Below are 21,094 nucleotides of genomic sequence, written 5' to 3' on the forward strand. Positions count from 1 at the left end.
GCCAGTTGATGGTAAGGGGGAGCCAAGCCTCCATCCCCACTCCTGTTACAAGCAGCCGGCTCCCTTCCCCCCGCCACCCACCATCACCTTGCAGTCCATTCTGCAGTGCAAACCAGCCAAATTATGGCTGCTCAGGATTTGGGAAGAGAACTGCAGGGAGAGGGAACAAAAGAGGAAGGGGCTCTTGTTCTTCTACCCACCGTAATGCAGCCGTGATTTGGCCCACAGTATTTACAAGGCCAAAAATAACCTAGATTCCCAGCAATAACTAAGTCAAACTGTGCCCTCAAGCAATTAAAAAAAAAATCATGCTGATGTCATTCGTCATTTGTTTTTGGTTTAATTTTATTTTTTTTTTAAAAACCAACAGTTATTACAAATGAATCATTTATTTGAAGGCTTCTGATAGGGAGAAGTCTCCGTACAAATATGATGTGTTTTCAGTCTCCTTGTGAATTGAGACAGCAAAATCAATCCATCCACATAAACAAAAACAGAACAGTTCAAACCATAGCTTATATCATGCAAATTCCCTAATATCAACAGAAGGTTTTTTTCCTAAAAATCTCAGACTTGCATGGAAGACTTTCTAAACACGGGGGGTAGGGGGAAGATGTATTCTTTTGTGAAAATACAGCATTGATCAAAACGTTTAACGAGTTTGACAGAAGTATGATCTTTAAAATAATCACTGTGTAACCAACTGTAAGGTTGGCACCTCTGTGATCTATTTATTTGAAAGGTGAACATGTACAATTACTGCCAAGTCATTAGGATGAATATTTTCAAAAGGTGGCACAGATTTTGGATTTTTTTTCTCCAGTTGCACAAAAATTGAGACCACACCTTGGTCATGATTTTCAGAGGTGCTTAGAATCCACAACTGCAGTTGAAGTCAGAGCAGAAGATAGGAATGCTTTCTTGAATCAAGACCTGTTCCGGATTGTGCTTAACTAGTGCTGGCCTGAACAGGGATAGACCCCAAGTATGTGATTACGTGCGTTCTTGAACCAGAGCTGTAACTAAGCACTTCCTCCTGCGCTTCTGAAAAATAAGTCCCCAATTTGCCACAGATCAAATACCACAACTTGAAGCATCCAAAATGAGGGGTTCCTTTTGAAAAGTGTTAGCCTTAATGTAAAGGTCCTACATGTCAAAAACAAGCAAAAATGGTTTAAAAATATATATGGTTTTTTTCCCTTCTATCCCTTTCAGTGGAAACAAAATAAATTTAAAAGTGTGATATTTGGTTTTTAAAACACAATTCAGTTCTTCTCTTAAAATGACAACCAAAGCTGATTGTTCTTCTGAATGTTCTTCACTTTACTGTTTCATCCTTGCTAATAACCTGGAATATACAGGTGCTGAAAAGGAGAAGGAAGAAGACACAGATGTGAAAAATACATTTCAGAGAAACATTTAATTCCATCTCCCTCTGGATTCACACAATAGAATAAATCTCCCTTGGACTGAAAACCAATTGCCAGCCATAGACATTTGCTATTGCTTTCACTGGATGCTGGTTCTATTCAAATCTTGCCAGAGTCAGTGGAAGGATTCCCACTGATTGTAATGGGCTCTTGGTTAGGTTCAGAGTGCATGTTTTGGGCTTGTTCCTGAGAGGCAGAGAGCACTTACATGGACTGCACAGGGCATTGCAGCTGTTTAATGCCTCTCAAGGATCTAGTCCTTTAAGTCTCAGGCATGTCCAATAAAAGGAGGCAACAACTCTATTTCTGATCTGCATTTCCTGTTTATTGGAATATCATTAATAGTAGGCTTGCAATTATGTGGTGGCACTTGAGTCTCTCCTGTGGCACACAAATAGTTTAGTCTCCAGAGGACTTTAGTTTAACTCAAGTTATTAGGCTCAATATAGGTACAACTGGGTGAAATGTAAATGGCCTGTGATATACAGGAAGTCAGATGATGATCTAGAGATTCCATCTGGCCTTAAACTCTATGAAATAAAACTTACTGTAGGTGTTACAAGGCAAGACTACACACCCCAGCATCAGGATGGGTAGGAAAATATTATGTATCCCTTTAGATGATGATAGTGCAACTCCAACTGCAGGATCCACATGGGTTTTTCATTCAGCACGTATGAAATAGGTCCAAGGCACCCTAACAGTGCAGGTTTATTGGGGGAGGGGTCAATTTAAAGTAATCAGTGGAAGCCTATGACATGTAGGGTTAAGCGGACACAGTAGCAAATTGAGAGCTATTTGAATTTGACTCATAAAAGCGAAGGCTATTCTACTGGTTAAAAGACAGAGGTGACAAAGTGCTAGTAAAATTGGAAACATCCCAGAGAATACAAGGGAGAAAGTAAGATGTTTTATTTACCTAGCCGAGCATTCCTTTGGGAAACCTGTAAGAAAAGAATACTTTTTTTAAGAAGTATTCCGACTCCCTCGTATCTACATTGGATAGCCACTACATTTACCAATATTTTCCTAGTATACTTAACAGAGCTGGTCACAATGTTTGAAACTGTCAGCAAAAAAAGGAATATTGCACTAGTTCTTCAAAGACAATGCTGACTTCCTATTTTTGTTTGGGTGCAAGTGAAGGTATTAACTATGGTATCTAAGGCCACAATTCTGAAAAGGCTTCTATATGTACTTAACTTTATACACTGTGACTTCAATGGATGATTGTGAACAATGTTAAGCCTTTATAGAATCAAGCACTAAAGGCCTATATGATTTGGGTCCTGGTTACCCAAGACGCGTCTCCCCCATGTACCACCAGGACCATGAAATCAACTGGGGAGTCTGAGATTTTTAGCGAGTGCCATCAAGAGGCTGGTGGAAAGGCATTCTCAGTGGAGGGTCTCAGAGTTCTGGAATTCCCTTGCCCAGTTCTCTAAAAGACCCTAGATCTGTAAGAGTCAAGGAAAAGCATCTGGTCCATCTCTTCTCCAAAGCATTTGCCTGAGAGGAGGTCTGAGGTAGTTATGGGGTATGATACATAGTTTAATGGAAGATTCTTATCTACCATTACTCACATTGCTCAACAAATTAAACAAGTTACTTTCTAGTTATTACTTCTGCAGTTAAAATCCTCTAGGAGTGCATGGCACATGACAAACAAATGCAAAGGGGAAGCTCCCTGCAACAGAGAACTTACTGGAGCTGAACAAAGGGGGGCGGGGAAGTGATGTAATAAGGACATTTGAAAACAGCATATGCTGTTGAGGTTTGGCACATGTATTACAGCCCCAGGATTTTATCTGCAGGATGTTATAAAATGTATTTATTTTAATTGTAAGCAAGAAAGAGAAGACTGCTCAGGGTCCACAGTGTTATGTAATTAGTATTTCCATAAATCAAAAGCTGAATTTAATAAATATAATTATGCTTAAAAGGGAATAGGTTTGTAATTTCAGGAATATCCCAATATGTGAGTGAAATTGTTTACCTTGGATAATGCAGATGCCTGTCTGAAGATTTCTAGTGCAGGATCGGCAGGCTCATCACCTCTTTCTTGAGGTCTAAAAGCTGAGGGTTTAATTCAAACATCATTAATATAGACTTGAAAAGTATTTCCTGCTTCCTTCTACTAGTCTTCTGTAGCTAGGCATGAAATCACATGTCACTATAACAGAACCCGTTGAATTATAATACTTAGGTCATCCTTCCTCATACAGCAAAGTGCTCAATGGTCTCATAAGCTTGTTGTGAGTAACTTGGGGTTGATTTGCACTATTTCCCTGACAGCCCATTTTTTACCAGAATATGGGCGGTTCTATTGTACATTAATTGCTGAGTACATAACAACAGCCAGATAGTCCCACTGTCCTTTATACGTTGCTCGCAGTAGTAGATACCTGAACAAAGTCACTACACTATAATTAACTCCTTCAAAGCAGGAGCACAATATATGCAGGCCCTGATTCATCCCTAGTCAGGACAGCACTTAAGCATGTGCTTAACTTTAAGCACATCTTAAGTTCTACTGACTTCAGCAGGATTGCTTACCTGTTTAAAGCTAGGCACATGCTTATGTAGCTTGCTGAATTGGGACCAAACTTAAGCGTGGACCGGGATAGGACCCAGATGAACAGTTTCAACTGTGACACCATATGTGATAAAAATATATTTAAAATACTGGATAATGCTATTTTACAGTGTAACTGCACTGTGTAAAATGAACAGACTGTATGATTGATGGTACATTGCAGAACTGCTCATAAAATATCATCAAAAGGTGACAATTGTACCTATTCTGCTAGCAGAACGTATGGAACTAGTATATTTGCTACAGTAAATACGAACTGTACAAATTTTGCTTCCTAGTAAACTTGCACAGAATACCCTTTCTCTTATCTTCTGCAGAGAAAGCGTATTTCCTTTTATAAACAGTGCAAGACACTGAAATTCCTATCCAGCAACACATGCAGCTTTATATATTCAGAAATGTTGACCTACCTGGAGGTTGTAGGACAGTGTTCACGGCATAAATCACACCATTAGTGGCCATGATATCAGTTTCAGCAACAATTCCCTTGTTGACATTTACTACATTGTTTTTCTAGATGGGGGAAAAAAGTGAAGTCACCATTTAATGGATGGGACGAAAACCCTAAACCTCCACAGTTACGTTAAGACTGTTTTCTCCATAGAAGACTTTCTTGAGATCTCAAAACAGTTCACTATTTCAAGACTGTTGGCTTCCTGAAGTTACACATCTCTCTGCTAGGATTCGGTGACACCATTTAGTGGGAGCAGATGTCCATTTGGAAGCTGCTCTAACATTATTCAAGTGAGCATAACAATATTGTTGAAAACAAAACATAAAACAAAAAATCCCCCTAAAAAATCCCCCAAAATAGACACACACAAACTTACAGTGCTAACTTCAATTTTGTCTCCCTGCAAAGATTTCAGTCTCACAAGAGCACCAATTGCTCCACTGACCAAGATTTCATCCCCAATGTGATATTTCAGAATGGTAGCAAGTTCTTTAGCATTACCTGGCAAAATAAACATATATTTACAGAACAATGTTACAGCAGTGGGGGCAAAAAAAATCTAGCTGGCGTCAAGACTGAGCTTGAGTGTTTATGGAGGGGATGGTATGATGCAACAGCCTAATTTGGCAATTAACTGATCTTTGACTACTAACTGTAAATATGCCCAATGGCCTGGGATGGGATGTTAGGTTGGGTGGGTTCTGAGTTACTACAGAAAATTCTTTCTGGGTGTCTGGCTGGTGAGTCTTGCCTACATGCTCAGGGTTTAGCTGATCACCATATTTGGGGTCAGGAAGGAATTTTCCCCCAGGGCAGATTGGCAGAGGCAAAAACCCTGGGTTTTTTTTTGCCTTCCTCTGTAGCATGGGTCACTTGCTGGTGGACTCTGTACCTTGAAGTCTTTAAACCATAATTTGAGGATTTCAATAACTCAGCCATAGGTTAGGGGTCTGTTACAGGAGGGGGTGGGTGAAGTTCTGTGGCCTGTGTTGTGCAGGACGTCAGACTAGATGATCACATTGGTCGCTTCTGACCTTAAAGTCTATGAGTTTATTCCCTATATACTAACAGATTTAAAGAGAGAAATGCCATTTGCATATACAGATGGGTGAGGTAATATCTTTTATTACCTTCTGGTCTCTCTAATCTATCTGGTCTCTCTAATATCCTGGGACCAACATTGCTACACCACCACCAGTGCATGTGCATATAAAGTCACTTCACCCACTACTGAAATCCAATCAACTCTGGCATCAAATGGAAAATATCACAGAAAGCTCAAAGTACAGAGGTAATTTAGGGAAGTAAAATGTGAATATCCAAGATGGAATTGGTTAGAACATCAGGGTTAACAATCAGCACGCAGAGTGCCCTGGGATCTTTGACAATCACAAACAGGCAGAACTAGAGATGTGCAAATAACTGATTTTTCCAGTGTGTTGGCCAAACTCAGGGACAGGGGTGAGGGGAAATCATCAAAAAAGTTTGTTTCAGGTTGAGTCAATTCAAAAAATATTTGAAATTTGTTAACCAAAATGTTGGGTTTTGGTTTTTTTAAAAACAGAGATTAATTCCAGGTCAAACAAAGTGTTTTACTTGACCCAAAACGAAGTGTGTCATTTCATTTGGAGCTTTTCTAAAACTTTTAAAAATAGAATTGAAATAAAATTCTAAGAAAATCATCATTTTGAGTTGAAAAATGGAGATGTTTTATTTCAAATAAATGTTGAAAAAAAATTTTTTTACCTAAACAATTCATTGAATTGACAAAAATGTATATGCTGAGGTACTGAGACAATACTCACTTGTAGATAATTCCCTACTGCTTCTGGTTGGTTTCCCAGCTTAGTACAGATCAGTCTCAAACCTGCTTAGTTTATGAAATCTAATGAGATCACAACCCAGGGCTACTCCCAGTCACTCAGCTTTTCATCATGCCCTTCAATCTTCTCCTTCTCCAAAATTAAGTGTTTCTTTATACTACTTGCTTCATTTCCTGGTACTGGCTGGGTTTTAAAGAAGTAGAAACTCTGAGAATCTTGTCTGCTAGTTCCCATCTCAACATCATTGCCGATACTAATAGCACTTTAAAATAGGTGCAAATCTTGAGCATAATGAGCTAAATTGTGGCACTGGGAGAACCAGGTGGAGTGTCACCATTTTCATGGAGCCAACAGAGTTTACAGACATTGGTATCACAGAGTCTGACCCAAACCTCACTGATGTCAAACAGGAGTTTCTCTATTGACTTCACTGGGCTTTGCAAAGGATACACCAACCTGGTTCATTCAATCTATTTCCTGGGTTGCCAGAGGCTTGAGCAATAGCAGACATCAACCTCTCTCATTTTCTCCTTAAAGATTCCAGTGCCAAAAACTACAGTCTAGGACAGACAGAACATGGGATGCTGAGGGCCAGATTTGTAATGGCATTCAGGCATCTAACTTCCACTGATTTCAATGGGAGGCAGGCACCTAAATGCCTTTAAAAATCTGGACCTTGGTCCATAATGAAAGCAGTCCATTTAGTGAGATGAACATTTCATTTCAGCAGCTTCATCTCAATACGCAGCAAGTCTTTTCCTCTGGTTCATGTGAGTCAGTTCACACTGTATATCCTCACCAGTATTTGATTCACTTCACCTTCAGAACCATAAGCTAAATATTTGCTTAGGAAAACCAAGAACATTTCAAGCACTGACATCTGGGATATTTCACCCGTGGAGCTGGCTACAGTAGTTGCAAAACAGTTGTGAAATAGTCATACACAAACAGAATAACTGTGCAAGCTGATGTAATAGATTACTGCTCCCTGCACTTAAAAGGATAAGCAGCTGCCATATACAGATGCTTTGCAGATTCTGACGTCAGTGTTTGGTTGGATTTTAAATGATATTACAGGGAATACCTGGCATTCTTTCCAAACCACATCCATTTTCCAACTCAAAAAGTGACATCACTGCGTTGCTTACACAGAAGATGGCTACAAAAGTTCCCATACTTTTTCCATGTCACGTCTGCAAGTCTATGCAGGACATCACAGGACATCAGTCTCCTCCTGGTCTTTATCTTTTTCTAGATCAGAACGTCAGTCCCTTTCTTATGGCCAGATTTGTTTTTTTTTTTAAATCCCTGCTATGTTATTATATATATAACATGTGTGTATGTATATGTATATATGTCTTGAGCCATGTAATAACTGAATTTCATTTAACTCAGTTTGGGGTCAGACTCTGCATGACAAATGCTTGATAGGGATCATATTTTCTGTCTGCAATATTAAGCACTTACATTCAGAACCTGGTTGTTTAAGGCATGTGCAAGGGTCATGAGAAGAGGGCACAATGACCCTTCCACCATATAGATTTACTGTGCAGAGGCCAGGCATGAAGACTTCAGGCAGGATCACAGTTTTTGCACTGTTGGCACGTGAAGACCAGAGACTTCACATGCCTACAGCATTGCTAGAAACACCATGGAGAGGTGAAGCAATTGTGGTTCCATGGTCCCACCTAGTCTACACCTGCCCGAAGAGCTGGGCCCAGGCAAAGGAGTATACCCTGCACACACTGAACAATCATGATGCCATTGTGTCCCCAACATTCCAGGATGCTTTCTATCAGCCTCATCAGAAAATGTAAGGCCCCTTTTTAACGCCTACTGTACAGATCACAAGCTTTCTGTTGGTGCATAGCCTATATGAATTGGTTATGTAGGAGGACGGCTTTCAATAGATAGGGAGACGTATGAATTATAAGGATCAAAGCATGCGATATTGAAGGCATATTTATCCCGGCCAGTCCTTCAGATTAATTTCAGCATTATATAACATTAAAAATCATCTCGCTGGATATTTACCCATAAGTTTGTTCAGTTCCTCTCGTGGCATGGCTTGGAAAGCTTCGTTTGTTGGAGCGAACACTGTGAAGGAACCTGGCCTATTTAATGTTTCTGTTAGACCTGCAGACTGGACGGCAGCCACCAACGTACTGCAAGATAAACAATGGAGTTTACAACTGTGTGTTGTGTGTAAACTGACACTTATTATTCTAATGGCAGATGCATTCAGCTAACGAGTCACTGTTGTAAGAGTTATAATGTTAAAGAAACAAAATACAATGAGTTCAGGCAAACAATTTAAATTGAAAAGTTGGTTGACAAGAAGGCCTAATCCAAAATCAATGGCAGTCTTTCCCTGGGGCTTTGAATCAGCCTTTATTGTATTGACATATGGACGATTCTTCTTTTAGATCCCAATCCAACTCTCTGGGGCCCTTTGATAATTTGAAACAAGGCACGAATTGGGGATGCAACAGAAATATTCTGGATTCACTGGATAAGTGAATTTTAAACCCCATTTTTTATTTATAGTCATGCTGCTTATAATTTAGGAAGACATGCATTTAGATGCTTTTTCATTAACAAAATTATATATAGTAATGACTACAATCCATAGTTAATAGGAATTGCTTTGACAGCTTTGCAAAACTAGAGTTAGAACAAAATTTCCTCTAGTCTGTTCTATGCGGGTTCTTATACTGGGCTCATCACAGTAACTGAAGACCTTCTGTAAGGTGCATTACGCAATATAACTACACACCTGAAGCGACTGTCTGCTTTTAGAACATCCATAACTGTTCCTACTGGAGGAGCCAACATTTTGTCCACAGTAAACAAGGTACCAAATCTTCCTCTCTTGTCATGGGCAGCAATACAGACATTTTCAATGCAGAGGTTCTGCAGATATTAAACACAGACAAAAGAAATCAAAATGATTTCAAGGGACAGAATATTTTAATTGTGACATTATTTGTTTGCATTTTTCACCTTGATACTTCTCTGGAGTTCACTTTTTTATATTACTATGTAAATTAGTCCTTAACAGGCTTGCACATGTATAACTGAGGGCATCATTTGGGCTCCAGAATTTTTGCTATAGATGATGATGGATGAGAAAGGAAGAACACAGCCTGACTCTCAGATCCCAAACTGAGTTTGCAGTTGAAATCATGGCAAAAATCCTAATGACTTCAATGAGGCCAGGATTTCACCCCTGATGTGTTATCAGTGAGACGCTATAAACCTGAAACTCCATTGATTCTATTTTACTGAAGCGCTTTTCAGAACAGCTGCCCTTCTAGAGCAACAATACTGTATCAAACTAAGAAAGAGTTAAATTCGAACTTACATTGCGGTATACAAATACTCTCAGTTCTTTGCCACCCAGAGTTTCTAGCTTTTGTCCATGGTAAAGATATTTAGAAGAAAGCTGTTCTTTAATAATGTGATCTAGAAGCAAATTCTTCGTGTTTCTATTGATAGGAGGAGTCCCATCTGCAGCAAAAAGCATTTCAACACACAGTGATTCATTTGAACACCATCATTAAGATTTTACAAGGATCTAAATAATACATATGGTATGCATCGCTTTTCAGTTTCAAAAACACAATCAGTGCCCCTAGCAGAAGCAGTTTGAGTGAGAGAGAGAGGCTATGTATGTATATGAGCAGACACCTCAGTGAAGAAAGCAATGATTAACAAGAGTAAAAATCTGACATATAACTCTGGTTCCTCCCAGAAGCAGGTGTGTGATCAATACCAATAGAACAAATAGAAGATTTCCAAAATTTACCTTTGAACACCGTGTTTATTGGGGCAAGAAGTGTCAGTTGCTCATTTCCAGTGAGATGAGAGCTGAGATCAGCTTGTCTAAAAAGGTCAATGGTCATTGAAACATCAGATTCTTTACCTAACTCAAACAAAGTTTTAGCTAAAGAAAAGAACAGAAATCATGTGTTAAAGCTATTTTAAATGCATTAACAATTTATTTCAGCATGAGTGATATCTATTTGCAATTAGAAATACATACTAATAAGCCATTCATATTGCTGGAAAGCAAATAAATACAAAAGGGATCAATCATGAGCGCTATTGATTTCCAAAGCATTCAGGCTGGGATTTTCAAAGCAGTCTAAGGAAATTAGACACTGAATTTCAATGGAAGTTGGATGTCCTCTCTGAGGCTTCTTGGAAAGTCCCAGTCTTGATATTTTGACTGAAGATAATATTCATTTTCTTTTCTTTGCCCTCTGTTGAGTTATTTCCAATGAATCCTTCATTAAAGGACCTTAACACTTGAGATTAGACACCCTGTTAAACTGTAATGATACAAAATTCTATCGAAAAACTGGATTTCCAAAGCAGGGCTGGAGAGGAGGATTATAAAGGAGACCACCAATGTAAAGGTGCATGTAAACCTCCCTAAAGGATCATGAAAAATACCAAGTTTTTGCACATGCAAGTCAGGTAATTGGGATCCTAATTATCCAATGACACACAAAGTTACCTAATTAGTATGTGCAAAAACATGCTTAGGTGGGTAGACATATTAGTGTGTGCACAAGCATACTTGTGGTCTTCTCCAGTGAAAATTCTATCACAGAACATATTAAAACCCTACAACATGTGCTTTTCTAAGCAAAAAGAAAAAAATACAATCTACAGATCAGTGATGTTACCTGAGTCTGGAATCAGCAGCTCATTAACAAAATGTACTACACCATTGACAGCTAGGACATCCTTTTGAGCAATGATAGGTCTTCCGTTCAGGGTTAGCTCTTCACCAATACAGCCTACTTCCAGTGTGGTACCTTCCAGAGTCTCCATTGCCAAGCCAGCAATAATGGCCTCAGCACACATGGCTGATTTCAATATGTGATGGTTTAACAGGTCTAGAAGAGAGAAAACGCGCACGGTAAATAGAAGTTTGGAAAGTCAGCTTGGAAATTATTATCTGTAGGACCTAGGAGCCCTAGTCCAGAAGCAGATCCTAGCGTGCTAGGTGCTGTACAAAGACCAGCCCCAAAAGAGTTTACAATGATTGAAAAGATTTTACAGCCAAATGATACTGCAAGTGACAAAACCTACACAAAGGAGTATTTACAGTACTCTTTGAGTTCTTGTATAGAATACAATCTAGTTTTTGCTGCATTAGCAAAGATTTAGAATTGAATTCTCTCTCTCTACTTATTTAAAGAGGCAGACATTATCATCCATTTTAGTAGTGGAACCATCACTGTGCAAGATGCAAAAGACTAAATACATTTAATAGAAGCCATCCTCACTTTGAAGCCACTCTTAACTCAAAGCTGCCGAGGAAGTAGTTAAATGTAATAGAGACTCCATTCTTGTCCAAGATATGGGTCTAAACACTGTCCAGAGTTATATCAATGGAAACCTGCAGGAGCTATATTGACTTCAGTGTACTTCTCCGGATTTACTATGCCATAGTTGAGGCTAAGATTTGGCCTGAGATATTTAACTTGATATTTAATTTGATAATCTACTTCTGGTGATAGATAAAGTCCAGAGACCAGCCCCCCGCTAAGTCCCCTTTGTGCTACTCCAGTAATCCAAAGGAAATGCAAAATTGCCCCAACAGGGCAGTGAGGGATTCCCACCAAAAAGGCTCAGTGCCACTTCCTCTCAATCTCAGATGAGCTTGGAATGAGCATGCAATGATCATGAAATCCCAGGCTGCATAATAGCTCCTAGGAGGCCTCTACCAGCAGTTCTGATATCAACGAGAGTTCTGTGGCACTTTAAAGACTAACAAATTTAATATTTGCAGGCATAAGCTTTCGAGAGACTTCAGCTCTCTTCTTCAGATGCAGTAATACAGAAAATAGGTAACACAGAGGCATTTTATAGATATCCAGGTGCATTGAGAACAATGGGGGAGGTGGAGTCCGGTACTTAAGACCTAATGACAACCATTGAGTAGGAGGTGAGAATGGGTGAGCAAAGTAATTTACCTTCATTATACCTGGGACTGAAGGTGGCCCTTAGCCCACTCCCCAGGTCCTACACTAAACAGAGGCTCTGTGCCCAGATATCCATTCAGATGGTTTGATACCTGTGGACCTGATCACATGAGCAATGCTGCGTGGCCCATAATTTTAGCCTCTATAAAAATCATTAAACTGCCTGGATGTTTATGGCAGGAGAAACCCTATTTCTTCTCTACACTGCAGCCAACAAGTGCATTCGTTTTGATTTGAAAACAAATACTTTTTGCTCAAATCCTGCCCCATCCCGCATGGGTGCAGAGGGTCTCCTACACAGTGAAAGTGCTACAGTTCCACTATGCAATGCGAGCGCAGACAGATGTCTCGGTCCCTCTGAATGCCATAGAGCAGAGTTCCCAGTACAATCACACACACTGGCTCTGTAGCAATAAGGTAGAGCTGGAGGATTGGTTGCTCCACTCAGGCGGAGGTTTCCAACGGAGTCCAGAGTCAAACTCCCGAACACCTTTGGAAATCCCAGCCTCAATTCCCCTGTGAACCAGCTGTGTCCTCTGGGGAGCGGATTGCTTCTTCTCTTTCCCCCCTGGAGTTCTCCTCTGCCCAGCTAACACACAGCTTGGTGCAGCATGTGGAACTTCAGTTCCCATGTTTTGTCCTAAAGAAAAGGCTGCGCCATCTAGCGTAAAAAATAATAATAATAATAATGCCAGGTGTATTATTCCAGCCTATGGCAGGGCGCATCAAGGGTCAGTTCTATTACTTATGTATTTGAGCTGGAAAAAAAAAACCACACTTGGTAAATGGTCATTTACCTTTGAGAGCTTCTGGGTCGCCAAGGATCCTGTTCAGTGTGTCTGGTGGGATCTTCTCAAAAGCTTCATTGGTTGGAGCCAAGAGTGTGAATTGACCTTCGTCTTCTAATAAAGCATTAAGACCGGAAGCAGCCACAGCAGTCTTTAAAGAAATGGGAGGAGAGAGGCTAAAATACACTCAACAAGAGCACAAAGAAGGAAAAATCATATTTTTTCACCCAGATGAGGGCTAACGAACAGACTTTTAAAAGCATCTGGTGCCTATCTGCATCCATAGCACCTAAAAACCTTAAAAAAAACAAAAAAAAAACCCGAGCCATACCTACCTAGCACTGTCTTATCCATCAGGTAGGCAAATCTTTGGAACATGTCAGTTTGGGGTGGGAGGGTGAGCAAGAAACTTCCTAGCCAGTGGTTTAGGACTTGTTCCAGTACCTAGTGAAGTCAGCGGAAAGGATCCCATTGACTTCAGAAGGCCACTGACTCAGATGCTTAAACTGGTTAACTGGGAAATGCCAGTGTTTTAAAGTTAAAATTCAATGTATAAGATGTGCATTAATAATCAATACTTTAATTTGGCATTTATTAAATCAGTTGGGTCAATGTTTCTGAATAGTACCATCTAATGTCAGGATTTTCAGAAGAAAATAAGGGTGTTAAAAAGTTTTGCCAGTATAACTGTCATTAAGAGATGCCATTCTTTTATTGGCATAGCTACAGCAGTAAAAGCCTCAGTGTAGACACAGTTATACCAGTTTATGATGCTTTATACTGGCATAGATTCCAAATCAGAATAAGCTATATCAGTTTAAGCACTTTCCTGGCAAAGTTAAAGCAGCAAAACTTTGAAGCACAGACAAGTCGTTGGTCACGGAGAGCCCACTGAAATTCAACGGGAGTTGGACACCTTTGAAAATCATTAATGAAAGCATGAACTAACACGCTATAAACACTTGAGAGGAACTCACCCGAAGAGTTTCAAGACTTTCCTCAGTCTCAACGATTTGCTGAATAGTGTCCGTCGTGGTGGAGATGACTTTATCTATCACATGGACCACTCCATTGGTGGCATGATGATCTGCTTTCAAAAGTCTGGCACAGTTCACTGTCACGATCTGCAGAAGAGATGATCCAGATGGGATAGAGTTCAATTAATTTAAAAAAAAAAAATCACAATTCACAAACTGCATTAGCACTAGGAGAAGTTAAGAAATCTATATGATCTTCTGTTGCTATTAATCATCAGGAAGCAACAATGTCTCTTTGTGCAACAGCTCCAAGGAGCTATTTTACAAACCGTCCCTCAGGGTAACTTCAGTTTGCTGCATCCGAAGCTCAGTAGCATGCAGCTTGGTTAACCAGTCCCAATATGCAGGAAATTAAAAAAAAAAAAAAACATTATTGGCCAAGCTAAAATTGTATGATATTATAGGCCCCATCCTTACTCAGGTAAGTAATCCAGTGACTTCAGTCACCTACTTGTAAATAAGAATTACTCAGGTGAGTAAGGGTTGCAGATCAAGTCCTATATCTAGAAAGATGTCATTCATTTATATTCTGAATAAGTGGTTACCCTTTATAACAGAGTGACAAACTGCAGTGTGATTATGCTTTCTGGTACCTCTAATTACCACTAATTCATATATGCTAGAAGGTTAGATACATAATTAATCTAATTGCCTTTTAATTTCATACTTAATACTTTAATGACTCTGAAGTTATACTTTTCAGTAAATGCTCCTAGTTTATAGTTCTGTAACCAGAAGCTTAAAACCCCATTTGACATAATTATAATGCAGCAAAACTATGCTCACTGTAGTATGACGTATAAGGAAATACAGAACATAAGCATGCTTATCCGAGTGTAACATTACTGCATCATCATCTATGGACCTATCTGTGTATAAAAATTCTATGCAAGCCCCTTGGGCACCTATCTACTGAATCAGGTATTTGTGCAGACACATATAGCAATGCTACACCGTCTGCCTGGTTATATTTCTTATGTATGTATATCCAAGCACCTATATTCTGCTCAGAACCAACTGCTTCATACACTCCACCCCACACTGCACTAAGCAGAGCTGCTGGAGAGAAGAGAATCAAGCACTGAGTCTGCTACATGTTGTGACAATATATGCTCAGCTAATCTGGGGCTCAATCCTGTGACAGGCAGGGTGCCTTCAGTTCTCATTGAGATCAATGGCCATTGATCATCTTTCTGCATCAGACCCTCTTCCTCAGAGTTTTTGATCTATTTATTATTAATATTTTACCAAAAGGACAACAGTATAAAAATTCTGGTGTAACTGGAGTAGCTCTATTGATTTGCATCAATTTACTCCATTTGAGGATCTGGTCCCCACTGTTACAGTATTATAAGTAATTCACTTACTCCATTAGGATAATGGTGGATCTGGAGATCAATATTCTGGTACATCGAAGGAATAGTCGTTCCATGTTTCAGATCATCTGTTAGGACCCGTCTGTTCACCATATGGTAGCGAAGAGCATTTAGCAGTTCAATGTTAACATTACTGACCAACGAATCCAACACTTCCTGAAAATAAGCCATATCAAACTAATTACTTGATGCCATTAAATCTAATGTATATAGAATTCCTTCAATAGCAGGAGCCCTGATTTTGCAAAGGGATCTTCCCGCATGGATCTTAACTCCCAAATGGGTTTCTACAGCATCCCATGCCAGTGTAAAGTTCCCCAGTAACATCTTTCAGTAATTTGTCTATCAAAATTTGTTGAAGAGAACTAATAATTCAAGTTGTCTATTTGAAAATGAAAGTTGTGGAAATGTAAAGGACATGTTTATCTTGAATTTTAAAGCCGTAACTTTGTATGCATCTAACCATAAACTTTCATTTTTTATTATCATCATCATTTGTATTTTGATAGCATCTAGAAAGTCCACAAACAAGGATCAGAGCTCCATTGTGCTATGCCCTGTAGGTGCATGTAATGAAAAAATGGTCCCTGGCCCCACATCTATTTATTTACTGCTAAAATGTACACTTTTGGAGAAGTCTGAGCAGACTAGGCCAATGAGTCTGAATTCTCTCCCATTCCTAAGTGTGATTTCTTCAGCTCAAGGCTGAGACACACTGGTGTGACTGTGGTGAACGCTTTTTCACTCAATGTGTAATTGAACTGTGGAACTCACTGTCACATGAAGTCGTTGAGGGTGAGAATTCAAAAGAAAAGACTGGAGATTTATATGGCTAGCAAAGTTATCATAATTAAAGATCCACAAAATATTGTGGAAGGCATATTAACACTCATGCTTCAGGGCTTAAGACAATCTCTAGCTGTTAAAAATCATCATGAGACCAAACACAGGGCAGGAGGCAGATTATTCCACATCTGCTATTCCTGGGTTCTTGCACCTTCCTCTGAAGCATCTAGTGCTGTCAGAGATATGATGCTAAACTAGATGGACCTAGCTCTGATCAAATAGGGCAATTTCTATGCTGGAAACTTACATTGCTTCTATCAGGGTTGTACCTATGCTGTGGACAGAGGACACAGTGCTGTGGATTTAGAAGAGTTGGGGAGAGAACAAGAAGGAAGATGGATTTAATCTTACAGCTGGTAGGGCGGACCAGGCCTCATTGTTCGGGGCGAAGATTGTAAAACTTCCAGGGCCTTCGATTTCTGGTCTCAGGTTGGAGCTGTCGGAATACAGTTGTGTGGTGGAGGTTCCAACAATCCCCAGGGTGTCATAGATGTTTGAAAGTGGCAATGCTGAAAGAAGAAAACAACACATGGGATAGCATGGTAGCAGTTCCAGCACATGTTCATTCGTATCTCACTGCACATTGCTGATTTAAAACAGAGCTCCTGGCAAAAACAATATCTCTGGAAATGAAAACTGTCAGCGAGCTAGGACATCAGAGGAATCGTTTGAGACAGGTCTATGTGCTCTGTTATATTTTCCATGTTTTGCCCCCTCCGCCCCTCCAAGACTTAGCAGGATAGAATATAATCACACAATGTTCTATACGCTGACAAATTTCCTCCCCCATCCCCAAAGTCTTCTGAAAAGGTGCCCCCGTCAGACATACATTTGTTGGTATTAGAATACTAATTTATCATTTGCTGCGGTCCTAAAACTGGGCCAAATTCTGATCTTGAGTACAGCAGTATAAATCCAGAATCAACAATCTTAAATGCAGTCACTTTGGATGAACACTGGTGTAAAACTACAATCCAAATCTGATCCCATGTAACTGGGGTTAGAAACTCAAGAGCCAAAGAGGTTTATCAGTTTCACTTGGCTTGTCATTAGACCCGAGGTTTCACATTTTCCCCCGATTGTTCACATTTACAGATGTTGGTTCAAATTTGGGGCTTACATCTTGTACATTTTGGTCTTGGGAGACGTAAACTGTACCTCCCTGCAACTACCCGGTGCAGTGTGTGCCAGAGGGAATCACGAAGACAGAGGTGGGATCAACTTTCCTCAGGGTTGCTCTAATCTCCATTTGGGACTCACTTAGGCCCCTCTCACCCCCATAGAAGCTGCCTGTGTGATACATTGAATAAATGCATCCACTGCTATTCTAACCACATCAACTCTGGGCAGGTGCTGTCCATTTCCGGATCTGACTAGCTGCAGGCACCCCACTGGTATGGAGAATGCAGAACCATGCACTACTGCAACATCCCACCGGGTAAACTTGCCTCTAGCAGGTCACATGAATGAATACGCCTGGATGAATCCAATGTGAGCAGCCTCTCTCTCTCTCATGAACCCCAAATTCCACAGGGCCAGATCCTCTGCTGGCATAAATTGGCACCACACCACTGATCTCAGCAGAGCTTCCCCAGTTTGCACCAGCAGAGAATTTGGTCTGCAGTGTTTAAAATGAAATCTTGCAACTCCCCCGTAGCAAGAGGATTGGGTAGGAGCATCACACCATGGGAATTAATCAGAGAAGATGACAAAGCAGAAACCATTTCCTTTTTACTGCATCTGGGGGATTTCCTACTTCTTTTCTGAGATTACTAAACTGTACCTTCTAATCAAACATAAATTCATACTCACTAAAAGAGTACACACGCTCTGAAAGAACAGGGTGTTATTCTAGATAGTTTTAGATCAGATTTCCAGCAGAGCTATATTACCCATTTGAATGAATATTTTCTAACAGCCAAACCATTCTTAGCTTACAATAACCGCGTTCAATAGTTTTACGCGGCTAGAACATTTCTGTCAAAACTTTGCAAGCGCTGTACCGACGTGCTCCATAATTCAGTGCTCTGCTGGGTGGGTTTACCCCTTTTTGTGGAGATGAGTGTAGAATATCATGCACAGTGCCCCAAGAATCAAACTCACTTTGAACAACTGTCTGCTTGAGAGCTGTATAATTATAAAGCAGCTACATAAATAGAAAACATTTTTACCAGCTGGGCAGCCTTTTTCTCCAGGTACCTTTTCATATCCAGGGCAGCATTCGTAGCTGATGACTCTGCAATAGGACACAGACACAGCAGATAAGGACAAACAGTTTTTCAATCCACGCCACTTGCACTCAGGCAGCCCAAGATAATCATGGAGGGACAACTGCTGTTCTCTACATTTGGCTACAGTTCCTATATATGCCATGCTGAGGGTCTAAAGCAAATCCTTCTTGGCTAAATAACTATTCTTTAGGCAAGTCCATACTTAAAACACCGCATCAGCGCAGTTCCACTGATGCAGCTGTGCCATTTCAGTGCTTAAGTGAAGCTGCTCCTCCTCTGACAGGAGAGTTTTTCCCATTGACTTAGCGCTGTCTACACCAGGAGTTATATCAACCTAACTACATTGCTCAAGGGTGTGGATTGTTCACCCCCCCCTCTCCGCCCTCGAGCAACGTAGTTATACCTATATAAGTCTGTAGCGTAGACTTGGCCATTCTGTCTTTCAAGATTGCAGGCTTCCATCTTCACAATCTCTCGACACAACAAAACTAACAACTTTTCCATGGAGGGTTTGTTCACGATATATCCAAACAGCAGGCTGAAACCAACCTTACAATGCCAATTGATGGAGTATGATGGTGACTGGTTTGCAACTACCATCACAGCAGAATTAAAATTTTTATTTTATTTATTTAAAAAACAAATAAGGTGACTTGTCCCTCGTCCAGAAAACAGCCTGGAACCCAATGTAGCTGTCTCTGATTTTTTTTGTAGCCACATGGATTTATTTTGAAAAATTAAAGTGTGTTGGATGCAAATTATACTTATCCCGTATGTAAGGACCTACACTGAAAGTGATCTATGAGTGATAGTGGATAGCAATTTAGACATGAGTTTTCAAAGAGGTATAGCAATAAAAGAAGTCTGCCTGAATTTGGTCTTGGTTGTGTATTCTTTGGTTACGTGTCCCTTAAGCATGCTACAGAGCAAAAGTGCAATCCAATGGTGTTTGCAAGAAAATGAAGGTGGAAATTCAGTCTTAATGTTCAGCACATCCATGCTGACAGTGCACCCAGATTTTTAAGTGCTGGTCACATCAGTTTGTCCCTGAAAAAGGATCATGACACAAAATATACTGGAGAATCCATTTCACCTAACCATCTAATTAACCAAGTGCACTCTACAGGGCTGTCCCTAGGGAAGTGCGGGGCCCAGGGCAAATCGTCCCAGAAAACAGGCTGTAGCCACCCACTTCCTGCCTGGTTCCTGCTCCCAGCCACGAGGTGGGTGGCTGCAGCCTCCCGCCTCGTCCTGGCGCAAAGCCCGGGGCCACCCAAAGCACAGGGCCTGGGGCAGTCGCCCCGATTCGCCGTACCCTAGGGACGGCTCCGGCACTCTATTCCGGAAGGAGAATTTTAGTCAAGTAGCCCATTGATATACAAAAATAGAGGTGGGAAGCCAATTTTCTTTTCTGGCCTTAGGGCAGCTCAGCATCCCTAGTAACACAGGTAAGCAGTTTGTCTGGCTGTAACCAAGTAATTATATTTCACTTGAGCAGACCTGGGTTTGATCTATCCCAGGCTACTAGACAATGGGATTTTGCTTAGTCAGCATCACAGTTAGGTGTATGTCCACATGTTGGAAGCACATGCATTCACACTGGCTACTCCATCTGGTCTCTCTGTTCGCTCCACTGCTGGGCTAACACCAGGGGACTGAAATTGACAAAATTCCTTCTCTGAATTGCTCATTGTTAAGAACTCTCATCAGTTTCAATACCTGCTGGGTCATAATGATGGAAGTACTAAGGGGGAAATGAGGGATGGTAAACAGGCATAGAGGCATTGATTGATCTTTTGCTTATACCTTAGAGCCGGTTGCTCCCCTCATATTCATTAAGGCTACAGGGTTCATTGCATGTTTCATTTATTGTGAAGGGGAGTCAAGGCCTCTTTATACAAACAGATCACACCTCTATAGCCTTTCATTTCCACACCGCTTACATATTTGCCTCCCTCCTCCTTCAGCAAGTCCTTCACTCCTTACTCATACTATGCCTTAAAATTCACCACTGTGCAGTGCACAACACCCCCTTTGAGAGCAAAATAACATCTTAAACAGCCACCTAGAGAATAGTGTAACGGTAGTTGATATATGCAGTGCTAACTGTGCTACACTATGGCACCAAAAGCAAACCATAGAGGATTCAAGTAGGGTCTCCATGCAACGTTGCCGCCTCACAGGAGGTTTGGCCCTTGGTTCTAGACCTGATGATTGTTCAGACTGTATTTCTCTTTTATAAAGCCAAGATCTGAATTGTGAATTCTGTGGGCAGGCAGGCAAAGTATAAATTGACAGACACTGTTCAGTAATATTAGGACACTTTTGAGGCAGAAAAACGTGGGGCTTTGAGTTACGTCTCAAACAATATTTGGAGCACAATCCCTTGTGTCTACTTGGTAAGGAATGAAGCTGAAAGTGCCAGTTTACTTTAAAACAAGCTCTTTTGGTATTTCCTGGGCTTGTATACCACATTTAATCACTGTTTGGATAACATGCTGCAATTCTGTTATG

The 21,094-nt window shown here is 40.5% G+C and overlaps 1 protein-coding gene across 2 annotated transcripts in view; it reads right to left on the bottom strand.

Annotated features, from left to right (window-relative positions):
- Positions 1–327: 327 nt before the first annotated feature.
- The window catches only part of TGFBI (transforming growth factor beta induced), a 34,399-nt gene continuing 13,632 nt past the window's right edge, over positions 328–21,094 (bottom strand). For both annotated transcript variants that reach the window (XM_067566639.1, XM_067566640.1), the window contains 15 exons: positions 18,521–18,585; positions 16,701–16,858; positions 15,495–15,659; positions 14,068–14,214; positions 13,100–13,241; positions 10,998–11,210; positions 10,112–10,249; positions 9,668–9,813; positions 9,080–9,216; positions 8,338–8,468; positions 4,857–4,981; positions 4,437–4,539; positions 3,427–3,506; positions 2,350–2,374; positions 328–1,364 (listed from right to left, as the gene is read on the bottom strand). In XM_067566639.1, coding sequence (XP_067422740.1) covers positions 1,324–1,364; positions 2,350–2,374; positions 3,427–3,506; positions 4,437–4,539; positions 4,857–4,981; positions 8,338–8,468; positions 9,080–9,216; positions 9,668–9,813; positions 10,112–10,249; positions 10,998–11,210; positions 13,100–13,241; positions 14,068–14,214; positions 15,495–15,659; positions 16,701–16,858; positions 18,521–18,585 — 1,816 coding nt within the window. In that variant the 3' untranslated portion in view covers positions 328–1,323. The remainder of the gene's footprint in view (positions 1,365–2,349; positions 2,375–3,426; positions 3,507–4,436; positions 4,540–4,856; positions 4,982–8,337; positions 8,469–9,079; positions 9,217–9,667; positions 9,814–10,111; positions 10,250–10,997; positions 11,211–13,099; positions 13,242–14,067; positions 14,215–15,494; positions 15,660–16,700; positions 16,859–18,520; positions 18,586–21,094) is intronic.

Source organism: Emydura macquarii, unplaced genomic scaffold (genome assembly GCF_026122565.2).
Source record: "Emydura macquarii macquarii isolate MOO-44397 ecotype Brisbane River unplaced genomic scaffold, CSIRO-AGI_Emac_v2 contig_2768, whole genome shotgun sequence".
In the NCBI taxonomy this organism is placed as follows: domain Eukaryota; kingdom Metazoa; phylum Chordata; order Testudines; family Chelidae; genus Emydura; species Emydura macquarii.